Below are 12,183 nucleotides of genomic sequence, written 5' to 3' on the forward strand. Positions count from 1 at the left end.
TCGTTCCACCACTGCGGAGCAAGGGTGGAGAAGGAGCGGGCTCGGGAGGCAGGGGAGCGTAGCGGAGGTAGAGCCAGTCTTCTAGTGCAGGCGGAGCGGAGAGGTCGAGTGGGGGTGTAGGGAGAGATGAGGGTCTGGAGGTAGCTGGGTGCAGTCTGATCAAGGCATCTGTAGGCTAGTACAAGAGTCTTGAACTGGATGCGAGCGGTGATCGGGAGCCAGTGGAGCGAGCGGAGTAGTGGAGTAGCGTGGGCGAAGCGAGGTAGAGAGAACACCAGGCGAGCAGCAGAGTTCTGGATGAGCTGGAGCGGACGGGTGGCGGACGCAGGGAGGCCAGCCAGGAGGGAGTTGCAGTAGTCTAGGCGGGAGAGTACCAGGGCCTGGACCAGGAGCTGGGTAGCATAGTTGGTGAGGAAGGGTCGGATTCTTCGGATGTTGCTCAGGAAGAATCTGCAAGTGCGTGCCAGAGTGGAGATGTGCTGGGAATAAGAGAGGCAGGGGTCCAGGGTGACTCCAAGGTTTTTAGCTGAGGAAGAGGGAGAGAGTGTGGTAGATTCCAGAGGAACAGAGATAGAGAGATCAGAGGAGGGGGAGGAGGAGGGAAAGAAAAGGAGGTCAGATTTAGAGAGGTTGAGTTTGAGGTGATGCGAGTGCATCCAGGAGGAAATAGCAGACAGACAGGTAGAGATACGGGAGGAGATGGTGGAGTCAGAGGTGGGGAAGGAGAGGAAAATCTGAGCATCATCAGCATAGAAATGGTATGAGAAACCATAGGATGCGATGAGGGGGCCCAGGGTTTGTGTTATGACTGGGATTCGTGGCGGCTCAATGAGTTTAGTGAGATGAAATAATCAATCTCAATCCGGAGGGCCGGGTTCGCGTCCGCCAAGTCATATATGTAATATGCATTTTTTTTTTTTTTTTTATAAAAAAAATATATATGGATGTATATGTAGAAATCTTTGCATTCAAGTATGTTTTACTGAAGTGTAATAAAATAAACATTATTATTATGTTATGTTTCTATATATTATGCACTTTAAAAACACTTACAAAAAATGTCCAATAGGCTTTAATTGACTTGGGGTTACGCTTCAAGTATGTTGTATGCTTAAAAATAAGCTAGCCATCCGAGAGACACCAACTAATGACCCATTAATGCTATACCTAATACTAGAATGCCTATGAGTTTTGGAGAGGGGCTTCAACTGATTCAACTACGTTAGTGCGGAGCTTCAAATCATTCACGAGGTTCATTGCTTCATTGAGGCTTCAAATCATACACGGAGTTCATTGCCTCATGCTTCAAATCGCTCACAGGAGCTCATTGAGGCTTCGGATCAGTCACATGATTCAGTGATTCACTACTTCATGTGATTCAAATGACCACTGCTTCATGTGGAGCAAACAAATGACGTAACCCGCCTCGAACCATCTGAAGCAAACAGTGTTCTGCATGAAGCAACACATCACGTGAACTGTGTGAACCAGAATGGTTCGTTGAAATATAGCCTAGATTACTACTGGAAGGAAGCATTTATTATTTCTTTCTATTTTTTTTTCAATTTGTTTATTTAAAAATATCAGCAAATATGATTCTTTTAGTTTTGCATTTTGGAAAATGTAATTATTATTTTTTAAAATCTAAAACAAGTTCTCTACACGCACACGCACACGCACTGACAAGCAGTTCTAATTTCACGACTTACTAACTTGTTGCGCCACCGGGAAACTAGGTCACAAATGAAATATCAAATATCTTACTTGTTCCAACACTAATGTCCCAGCCGAGTGGATCTGAGGTCAGATATGCCTACCTTTCTAAAGCAACATTATCGTGTTTTCGATTGTACAACAATTTTACATTTCAAGTATGATAATGCGTATGCGTGACTGGCTTTTTTGTTGGGTAATCACATGTGTGGTTGATATATAACCAGATAACAGAAATTATAAAAAAGTAACTTCATTTTGTAAGTCACAAATGACACTGACAGAGCCTGTAAAAAGCGTGCTTTACGGTGTCTATCGTGTACATTACAGGCTACAGATCATTATTTCTAAATGCCAAGTTCCAGGCAATAGCAGCCTGTGTGTAACTCGTATGTTCAAGTTCAAGTATGTTCAATGACGCGGCTCTACCAATAGATGTCACTATGGAGCACGAAGCGCTTCAAGTGATTCGGCTCAGTGAATCTTTTATGAAACAAATGGTTCATAGGGTTCAGTGGTTCAAAAGGCTTCACGTTTCCCACCACTAGTAAAAACCGAGGTCCTATTGTAAGTGACTCTGCAGCAGCAGTTGTTGATGAAGCATAGTTCACCCCTTAGTATCTGTAAGTCGCTTTGGATAAAAGCTTCTGCTAAATCATTAATTAATACAGGCGTTTTTTTTCATGATGACATATCATTTTGGCCACAAGCAAACCTCATTTTTTACAGTACTGACACCTGATTGGCTAAGCTGTTGAAGGCACTAGGAGCCTCTTATGCATTACTAGCAGATGGTATCAGGTGATTTTTTTCACCATTGCACATTGATGGTCTCTGCCAAAATAATTGCATTTCCTAGCAGATTTGATATAAAGGCAACCATACCCAAGACATTTTGCAGCTAGTTTGACACATCCCAGTTAGCAATAGGATAACACAATGTAACCTTGGGTACGGTAGTCCAATCTCAATGCTAAATCTAGAGCTTGATTAAAAAAAAAAAAAAATGTTCACATCTAGGACAGTTTTTTTTTTTTTTTTTATCGAACCATAACAAAAACTTGCATGTCATCTGCACATTTATAAATGCTTTGTAAGAAAGAATAATTATCAAAAGTATAACCATAATGGCAGTGCATTGTTAAAAAACAAAGGCTAGTTTAATGTTAAAACACCAGCACATGGTGTAGGAGTGCAGGGGTTCCAAGCTGAAATGCACAATTAACTGATATTTGATTTTCATTTGTTAGTGTTATTACAGTTGTATAATGATATGCATATAAAAACACATGCTTATGTTAGATGATTATCAGTTTTGAATTGTGAAATTATTGACGCATATGGGGGGTCTATAGAATATGCTTATCTAAATTGAGGCATGTGCAGCCACTTTGTAACTATGTTAAAAATGTCTGTGTTTTCCCCCAGTGGTGTTTTATTTCCACCCTGACTAACATCACTAAATACAATTAAAATATTATTAAATAGTCCCCCACATTATCTTAACATTTAAATAAAAGCAACATCTAAAGCCTAAATAATACTCACCTCGGGGTAATATAATACACATCCTAATATAATGAGATGATAGCCACCTTTTTCTAAAAAGGAATCTCTTTGATCAATAAAATGAGTTGAAGTTGAAGACATAATTGTACCAGAAGTCTTTATTAAAAGTCTAAAAATATATATCCAGTTACACAATTTGGACCCATAAAAGGGCATACAGTATTTACACATGATTTCTACACTTGTTGTTTTTGCCACATGTAGGACCACTTGTCAGTTTTGCTAGTTTTTAAACACAAATTATGACTATGTGTGCTCTATCTTTAAAGAATATTATTACATTATTTAAGATGGCTCTCACATTTAAAAATGGACACGAAGTAAACTGACCTTCAAATGATCGAAACTGCATTTTAATTATTGAAATTGTGGTTAACAATGATATTACCAGGGTCAGGGTATATTCGGTTTGTTTTTCAATTCCAGTTCCATTTCCACTTCCTTTTTAAAATCAATTCTAATTCCAAGTCCCTCCTTTGAATTGGAATTGATTAAAAAGGAGTGGGTATTGGAATTGGGAACTGATGTTAAAAAGGAATTGAAATGGACTACATGATACTGGAATATACAATCCACACGTTTCAGGCTACATTATACCATTCAAATGCAATGGATTTCCTTGGTAAAGAAATACATTTTCTGACTTGATATAAACACATTACTCTAGTGGCTCTGATTCCTAGTTGCTTGAATCACAAGAAAATCTAATATGTGACTTAGGTGACACATTTCTTGTAATATGCAAAGGTGGCTGAAGTATATAGGCTAGTTCCAACAAACTCCATCTCAACAGCTGCCTCTGGAACTTCCAGTTGCATGTGATCATGTGATTCTCCGATGTGTTCAAGCAGTTCTGGAACAGATAGTGAGGAGCTATTGTGCCACTACCACAGAAATGTATGCCTTGTGAATTACAGGGGGAAAAAATGATAGATGCTATTTTCAGACAGTTATGTACAGTTAGAATACCTTATCTTTACTCTTCTGTATGTTGGGCACTTCTGTGATTATTTGGCAATTTTATTAGCATCAGCCTTTCTTTCCCTTCTTCTTAGGTGAACCAGACCACCCAAACCCCCGGAATGCCAAGCAGTCAGCAGCATTGTGGGAGATGTAATACAGATTCTCCATGGCAACAGGGCCAAGGATATCCACCTCTGGCTTTGGAGATTTGCCACTCAAAGAGCGCTTTTTGGATGACGTTTTCCTTTTGCCTGGATTGGCGCTATGAGATTTTTTTTTTCCACTTTTGGGAGGCTGAAATGACAGATGCAGCTATTTATTTTCAAAATCTTCTGTCACTGTTCACAAGCCTCACACACGTTACTTGTATCTTTTTATACCAATAGTGTTAAGACAATTTAAAGAAGCAAGCTGTGAAACACATGGGTATTTTGTGTATTTAAAAACATAGATAGGGCATATTGAGATTACATTTTTTTAAAAGCATACGGTTCAAAACAGAAACATTAAGGGTTTTATAATTCTATTCCATAATTCGGTGCAGACATTCTTATACATAAGTAAAAAGTCCTTCCCATTATACACTACTGAGTAAACATGTTTTATGCAGCTACAGACACAGCTGATTGTATGTTAAGTATGGCTTTGTATTAACTCTGAAGGGTATCGTATTGTTACATCTTTAATATGGAGTACCATTGGAACTGTTTCTTTGGTTATGCACCAGTCCTTCTTCTGGTCCTGCTTCTGTTCATAAGACTAAATTGGTTGTTTTCAGGTCCTAAGGAGAGGAATCCAGTATTGGTTAAGTTGTTGAAGGCAAATTTGCTTCAGTGTACCACATAAAGTTGTAATGATAAACATCAAGGAACCCTGCAAAGTTTGCTATCATTTCTCTTTTCATTATGCATTAGATTTTTTTGTTTGTTTGTTTGTTTGTTTGTTTGTTTGTGTGTTTTTTCAGTTATCATTTTTTCCAAAATGCATATTTTAAAATACACTGTACAGCTCTGGCCAAACGTTTTGCATCACTCTATATACAATTAACTAATTTTGCTTCACTATATACAATTAACTAATTTTGCTTCATAATGTTAAGTTAACATATTCAATTACATACCGCTCTGTAGTTTTTTACATACTTAACGAAAAACTGACAAAAATTGAAACGTGAGATTTTGAAATCTAACATGACACTGTACTACTATTATGGCTTCCGGTAGACTTTTGCGATATCATTTTGTAATTTCTTTGATTACATGATGTTAAATAAAATATCTGAATTGTGTTCACACAGAACCAAAAGTAGAATTGCGGTTATTCAGCACAAGAAAGAATATCAAGGCGACGGAACAAGCCTGATTGCGGCTACACAAAACCTGCACTATACTAAACTTTACCGATGAGTTAGGAATATCCACCATTCATTTGTTCATGCTTTTTACATATCAGATAATTGCATTCCGCATTTAAAGAAAACGAGATTACTATCGTGAATATTTGATAAAATAAACAAAATACCAATGTACTCACACTGCTTTCACTTTTTACAGTTTACTTTTCGCCCACAGCTTGAGTCTCAATGCCTGGTGAAGTTTGTTTTGTTGACTCAGTTGCCATGGGAACCTTTAAAACTCCGCGACAAACTTTACTCAGAATCAGATACACACCCTCGGGCGTTTGCTGTCTATTCACGGGAACAATCTACTGTACCAATTAGTTCCAGATGATTGCTGGATACACAATAATCAATCTGTCAATTTCCCAAATAAACCCGTTTGTGTTGAAACCTATGAGAGGTGAAATGTAACAAAAATGTTAATTGCAAAAGCCGGAGCATCAAACATCAACAACAAAGTTCAACATTTTAATTTAAACAACTGTCAAATAGAAGCTCAACACTCGAAGTCAATATGCCAAATTGAAAATGCTCAACATACTAATTGAATTAATTATTATACATCAAATAATTAATTCAATTAAGCTCAATAATTAAATTGGGAACATAAATTCTTAAATAAATTGATTACAATTCAAATTTCCAAACTACTATTCGATTTCTGTTTAGTCTGTTCTAAATCAATACTGAGCATTCGGTTTCAGGTTAAGTTGTACTTTCCATTTGCCACTTGGTCATTCTATTCCCGTGCTATGCTTAATTACGGGGGCTGCCCCTGACATGGCAAATTTGATATGCTAAAGATTGTAAAAATGGGCAATTGACTTGTGGATGGCAACATCAGAACTGGAGTTGTCATTATCATACCGTCAAACTGAGGTGACAGTTCAGTTAGTGCCTCACTTCTGCAGGGATCCCTGCCAAACTTAAATTCAAAGTAAAATCTTCTAAATGGGTTGTAATAGCATTTCAAAAGTATTATTATTATTATTATTATTATTATTATTATTATTATTATTATTATTATTATTATTATTATTATTATTATTATTATTATTATTTTAAATAAGCGTACTGATTGAAAATTAGAGGAAACAGGTGTGTGCGTCAATTGCAGCTAAGTAGCTCACATTAGCACCTGCGCCTCTTTATAAACCAACTGTGCAGTAAGGAACACCAAATTCAACTACTAACTGAAAATATTCTCATCAATGTGATTGAGTGACCATTTTTCTTGAATGGAAAGCTTTTGATGTACAAAGCCTGTTGATTAGTAATTTAATGACCTAAGCTAAGTCCAGAGTACTCCTGCACCGTATGGCATCAACCAGGCTTTGTTTTTGCAAAATGCCTTCTAGGAAATGTTGTTCCGTTGGCTTTAAAAGCATGTTGCTGATCCCACTAAATTTACCCTAAACTTACTGTTCCAAATGGGTGTTTATTTCTACAAACATAAATCGTTCTTACAAAATTACAAGTAGGTGGAAGGGGGCAGTGGGGGTGTTAACTTTGTCATCGCTGTCTACCTTGCTTGAAATGAGTTTCTTTAAAAGGCCAACTGAATTTCTATCTTTCCACAGACAATAAGGGGGTGCTTGTTTCCCTCTCTCCAAGACTGGCCACACAGTGTGGATATAGTTTTACCGTTGATTTCTGTGCTGAGCTGCTTTGCTCAGAACACAGCAAGTCTCTTCATTTAATTTCTTGTAAACGTGTTTCTAATGGTGACGTGTTGTGACTAACACTAGCTTTTGTTTTATAGAATGACGAGACCTACAAACTGACAGTGCAGATCGGTGTTGTATCAAACAGTGCTATGACTTTCGCTTCCTCCTATGTTAAGAGCATGACATGCCACTATTCTCCATGGGCCGAGAGGAAAATTCTGTGTGAAAGAAACTACATGGAGGTAAGGGTTGTCAGGATTCGATAATGTTCGTTATAACTTGGGTTGTGGGGTGGTTAATTCCTGACTAATCTCAATTATCTGTAGGTTTCAATTAGACGAGGTGTGCCACTTGTTGAGCCAAACTTTGTTCAAGATGGTCCTGATTGGTCCCTTGCGTACCCTGAGGTATAATCATGTGACTTTTGCATTTGATTCATTCATGTCCCCTTGGTCTTGCCTATTTAAGTCTACTCTGCTGTCATCTAGTTGAAGCAAAATGTAACGGCCCCCTTCACTAACCTGTCTCCCAAGATGGCTGCCATATAGGAATTGTGTGACATTTTTGAGGCATTGGCTTCATACTCTGTATATGGGTATTCTGTGATTCCTTCAGTAAAATTTGATTGTGGAGAAATTCACACTTTCTTGACTTTTTTTTGCGATGCTATCGCAGCCAGTGTGTAAGCCTTATATTTCAACATATGAGGTAGTGACTTATGTGCATGGTTATAAACCCTTCAAGCTAAATGTGTTGTCATGATATTTACCTTTTTTAAGACTGCTGCATAGGTACAATTTTAGGTATTGTCCTAAAGTTTGATACAATGATGTATTAAGTTCCACTACTGTCCAGTAAAAATGTCTGTAAACTCTGCCTGTATCAATGATCGAGAACACACGCTTTCACGAAGGCTCTTTTTGTACGTGTTTTGTTTGAGGATTTACTAAACCTCCATTAGAGATGCCCAGTGAACATATAACTGTTTTCAGTGCTACATTGTTTTTAAACTTTCACACTTCAGTTTCAGTTCATGTTTAGTAAACATTACACCTTCTATGACATATCCTTTAGACTGGGGGATGCTTTGTGTTCAGACTCCCTGTTCTAATGAGATTTTCTCCTGCTAGACAACTGCTGTTGACAAGTTGTGTTCCACCTCCCAGAAAATAGAAAGAAGGCTCTGATTGTTGCTCGGGCCATGAAAAATGGCTATGGAATAAACACTACACCAACTTGATTTCTGGTTAGAGCTGTATACAACTCCACAGAAAGCCAGCCTCAGGTGGCAAGTAGTCTAGGCTTAATTTTTTTTTCCTAGTACAGTATATGCAAACTATAGAAGGTAGACTAGTCTTGCTTTTGTTGTAGTAAATGTATCCCTCCAACAGATCCAAACTGTACCAATGGCTGTGCTAAGGTCAGCCACATTTTATAAGCAAAGATGGATGGTTATGATGGTGGAGCTTATGCAGGGTAACAGTGCTCAAGAACTGTTCTAGGTTGAAGTCTGAATTTTTTATACCAGGTCTATGGTGTCCCTTTTTTGTCAGATGGTACAACTTTCACAGAACAGATGATTACATGGAACATTCGCTGTGTTCTACCTCCCCTTGTTCCTACACTACAAATTACTACCTGTGATGTTCAAATGGGAGCTCAAATGGCCGCAAGCTTGACCCTGCAACAATTAAGAGATTATAAACTGGATGTCGGTCCCCAGCTAATCGCTGTAAAAATTCCTGTGGTAGCTGATGGTGGGTATTACAAAGTATGTAGAAGTTCAACCTTTTTTTAAATCCTTTTCATTTTAAAGTCTGTCTCTAAAATGCTTCTGTGCTTTCAGAGCCATATATTGGACAACACCTATGTGATCTCTTACTCTATTGAACTAATGCTGGAGCATACCTGGCAAGATGGGCCTGAGAAGACCAAGTACACAATACTTCATCCAATAACCACTCCTTTCATACCTCGGCCACCAGTTGTCACAAACAGTATGTATAACTTGTCCACATGCAGTAAAGCAAATAAAGGTGTTTGTTGTAGTGTTCTACTTCATATCCTTCATGAACTGCATGCTTTCTTTTCAGACACTGTTCCTAAAGACAGAGTGTTCAGTGTGACCCTGGGGCCATTCCTGCTTGATGTGGAGCTTTTAAAAAAAATTACAGTTGGACCAGAAACTTTAACTGTGCCAGAAAGCAACCTAAAAGGTTATAATGTCCAGGAGCATGTCTTTCCCAATGGATCCAAGACCTACACTCTCCAGGTGCCATTTGAGGACCCCAATGTGAAGCAAAAGGTAACATCCCACCTGTTCAACCATCCAATTGCCCTTTGAAAACATTTCCTACATGACCATTGCTGCAACAGCTTGTAGTTCCTATAGATGTGTTGCTTGCTGTCTGACTTTTTTTCTGGGGGGGGGGGGTTAATCTACAAACCTTGCTTTTCTTTCAGGTAACTCCTCCAGACACCAGAACCTACATTCTGCCCCTGACCTACTTGCTGAATATAGTGCCAGAGAAAACACCCTTTACTCATCCTGCTGTAGTTGAAGCCATTGTCGAAGACATCAGTAAGTGATTTAATTTTGGTCTACAACTACCCTTTTCTAACCAATCCAGTCCATTGGAATGAGAAATGCTCTTCCTCTTGCAGTTCCACCAGTAACTCGCTACTGTGATAATGCTGCCTTCTATACCATGGTAACATATGACAACATGGGTCGCAACTGGATTCCTTTTGTGGGCTCCAGAGAACTTGGTGGAAGTCTGCTTGCCCTGTACAAGTATAATGCCAACTTTACCAATTTCTGGATGACTGTGCCTTACAACTCCAATGGAAGCCACATTTGAAGTAAGTGCTGGAACTTCTAAAATATGTGATCTAGCTGTTTGGGTTCAACACATTACTGACCTGATGTATTGTCTCCTGTAGGTGATCAGTTCTTCAGGCATCAGAAGCAGGCTTGACTTGACCTTGAAGGATATTGAGACCATTGTCACGGTGGTTAGCTTCTCTCTGTCCTGCAGTTTCCCTACAAAGATGATTGGTAACTATATATATATCCTGCAGACCAAGCATTCAGTATATTGGTGCTATAATCTGTTTCCTTAACCTGGATCCAAATGCTGTGTTTCAGATTGCTTCACCAATGGAACTAAGGCAGCTCTTGTTGTGAAAGTGGAATCTGTCCCCAGCTTGTCTCCCAAGTCAACTAATTCTAAGGGATCCTAGTTGCCGGCCTCTTCAGTCTGATGCTATCGATTTGTGATTTTCTGCTTCAATGTCAACTCCTGTGGAACAACTAGAAGCATTAGTATTTACAAATGTAGTCATATTTTTGAGGAGGTTCTTCAACATGTTGACAAGGCGTGGCAGCAACATCCCTGAATCAATCTGGGCCTGGGCCAGGCCATGGTGACCTGTGTTTCCATTGGCTGAACTAATTGCATGAATTGTGACCTGAAAGGTGCCACCATTGTATTGAACTGCTTGTTCAGTTGATGAAGGTGCTGTGACACATGATGACTCTGTTGGATATATCATTGCATGTGCTACCTATAGACCTTTTGGGTCAATTGCTGTGAACTGAAAGGAGCATACCAACTGGGGATGATCTTGTGGTTAACACAGAGGACGGTATTAAACTAGTACGCAAGTTAATACCAATTGCAACAAACTAAGCAGCTCAAGATGGTCACCAGCTGCATATTAATTTGTCTCCATTGCAAAACCCAAAATAGCTGCTTTTGCCCTCGTAGAGGTTACTAAGTTAGTCTAGCAATTTCTGTAGACAAACTTGTGGTATCGTACTAATATGCAGAATCCCAAAATGTATTGACAACTTTTATGAAACTGAACATATACTTTATATTTCAGAGGAGTTAGCGTAACTGTTTTATTAGATAACAATATTCGATAGCATCAGCAACTTTGTTTGTAGTTTATGATTTTACTTTACTTTAAAATAAACAATAGATTCCAGAAAACAATACATCATTTAGTTATTTTTGGCAACTTTATTAATTTATATTAAATCTTTTTTTTTTTTATTACACCATTGATTGCACATAACCCAGAAAAAACACGATAGTGACATTAAGTTATACATGTTGGTGAACTATCTGTTAAAACAAATAAAAAAAGAAAACCACAGATAAATACAAAGTTATATAAATATGATACCGTAATTCCAAGTTGCATAATTATATTTACACAGTAAGAAAACACGCTTCCAACAGTGTATATGATCACATTATATAAAAGGTACAATAAGGACCTCAATCAAGTCAAACAATGACACATTTGTATTAACACATTTGAGATTTAAAACAGCAAAATGTCTTAAAACACCCTGAATGTTTTGGAAAAGAAATGTGGCACTGTAAACACAAACAATATGTCTCAAACAAGTTTTCTAAACAGAAATTATTCACTAAGAAAAATACATGGCGATACCCGCCACACATTTAAAAGAATATACAGGGATTTGTTGCAAAACTAGCTCTGTGTTTTGTAGTAACTTTTGTAATAACTACTGTTGGTAAATTGGGCTGCTGGGCAGACCAGGTATTTAAAAATGTTATTTGCATAACAATACAGTGAGTTTGATGAGAATACTTGCAAAACACAGTACAGCTTTTCTATATTACGTTATGTTATTTATCATGGAAGACTGAAATTATAAAAAGCAGAATAACCTTAAATGGAAGTTAAGTATTTCTTTTAACACACACCTCAAAAAGAAAAATAATTTTACACTGCACCAGCACACGATAGCTTCAACAGAATAGTAAAACACTACTGGTAAAAAGTTTAGACTCTTGGTCAAACCTGAATATTCAGACAAACCCAAAATTTCAA

At 38.0% G+C, this 12,183-nt stretch overlaps 2 protein-coding genes across 4 annotated transcripts; one reads left to right on the forward strand and one right to left on the reverse strand.

Moving 5' to 3' along the window:
- Positions 1–3,362: 3,362 nt before the first annotated feature.
- Positions 3,363–5,827, reverse strand: LOC117415390 (small lysine-rich protein 1). The gene is made up of 3 exons (XM_034025670.3): positions 5,779–5,827; positions 4,942–5,026; positions 3,363–4,539 (listed from the first exon to the last, which is right to left on the reverse strand). The coding sequence occupies exons 2-3, from the start codon at positions 4,942–4,944 to the stop codon at positions 4,312–4,314; spliced, it is 231 nt and encodes a 76-aa protein (XP_033881561.1). The 5' UTR covers positions 4,945–5,026; positions 5,779–5,827; the 3' UTR covers positions 3,363–4,311.
- A 58-nt stretch (positions 5,828–5,885) lies between these two features.
- On the forward strand, positions 5,886–12,082 carry LOC117414817 (uncharacterized). 3 transcript variants are annotated; one of them, XM_059027423.1, is made up of 9 exons: positions 5,886–7,553; positions 7,638–7,718; positions 8,865–9,082; positions 9,158–9,308; positions 9,405–9,616; positions 9,775–9,892; positions 9,976–10,173; positions 10,255–10,369; positions 10,460–12,082. In XM_059027423.1, exons 3-7 carry the CDS (start codon positions 8,888–8,890, stop codon positions 10,170–10,172), a joined length of 873 nt encoding a protein of 290 aa, XP_058883406.1. In that variant the 5' UTR covers positions 5,886–7,553; positions 7,638–7,718; positions 8,865–8,887; the 3' UTR covers position 10,173; positions 10,255–10,369; positions 10,460–12,082. The 3 variants fall into 3 exon arrangements, with proteins under 3 accessions (XP_058883406.1, XP_058883405.1, XP_058883407.1); XM_059027422.1 differs by lacking the exon at positions 7,638–7,718; XM_059027424.1 differs by lacking the exons at positions 7,638–7,718; positions 8,865–9,082.
- Positions 12,083–12,183: the final 101 nt, after the last annotated feature.

The sequence above is a fragment of the Acipenser ruthenus genome, chromosome 7 (genome assembly GCF_902713425.1).
Source record: "Acipenser ruthenus chromosome 7, fAciRut3.2 maternal haplotype, whole genome shotgun sequence".
Classification (NCBI taxonomy): Eukaryota; Metazoa; Chordata; class Actinopteri; order Acipenseriformes; family Acipenseridae; genus Acipenser; species Acipenser ruthenus.

Coding starts and splice junctions, on each gene's coding strand:
- LOC117414817 (XM_059027423.1), top strand. CDS start 8,888: ATGATTACATGGAACATTCGCTGTGTTCTACCTCCCCTTGTTCCTACA. Junction 9,309..9,404: donor GCCACCAGTTGTCACAAACA/GTATGTATAACT, acceptor CTTTCTTTTCAG/ACACTGTTCCTAAAGACAGA. Junction 9,617..9,774: donor ACCCCAATGTGAAGCAAAAG/GTAACATCCCAC, acceptor CTTTTCTTTCAG/GTAACTCCTCCAGACACCAG.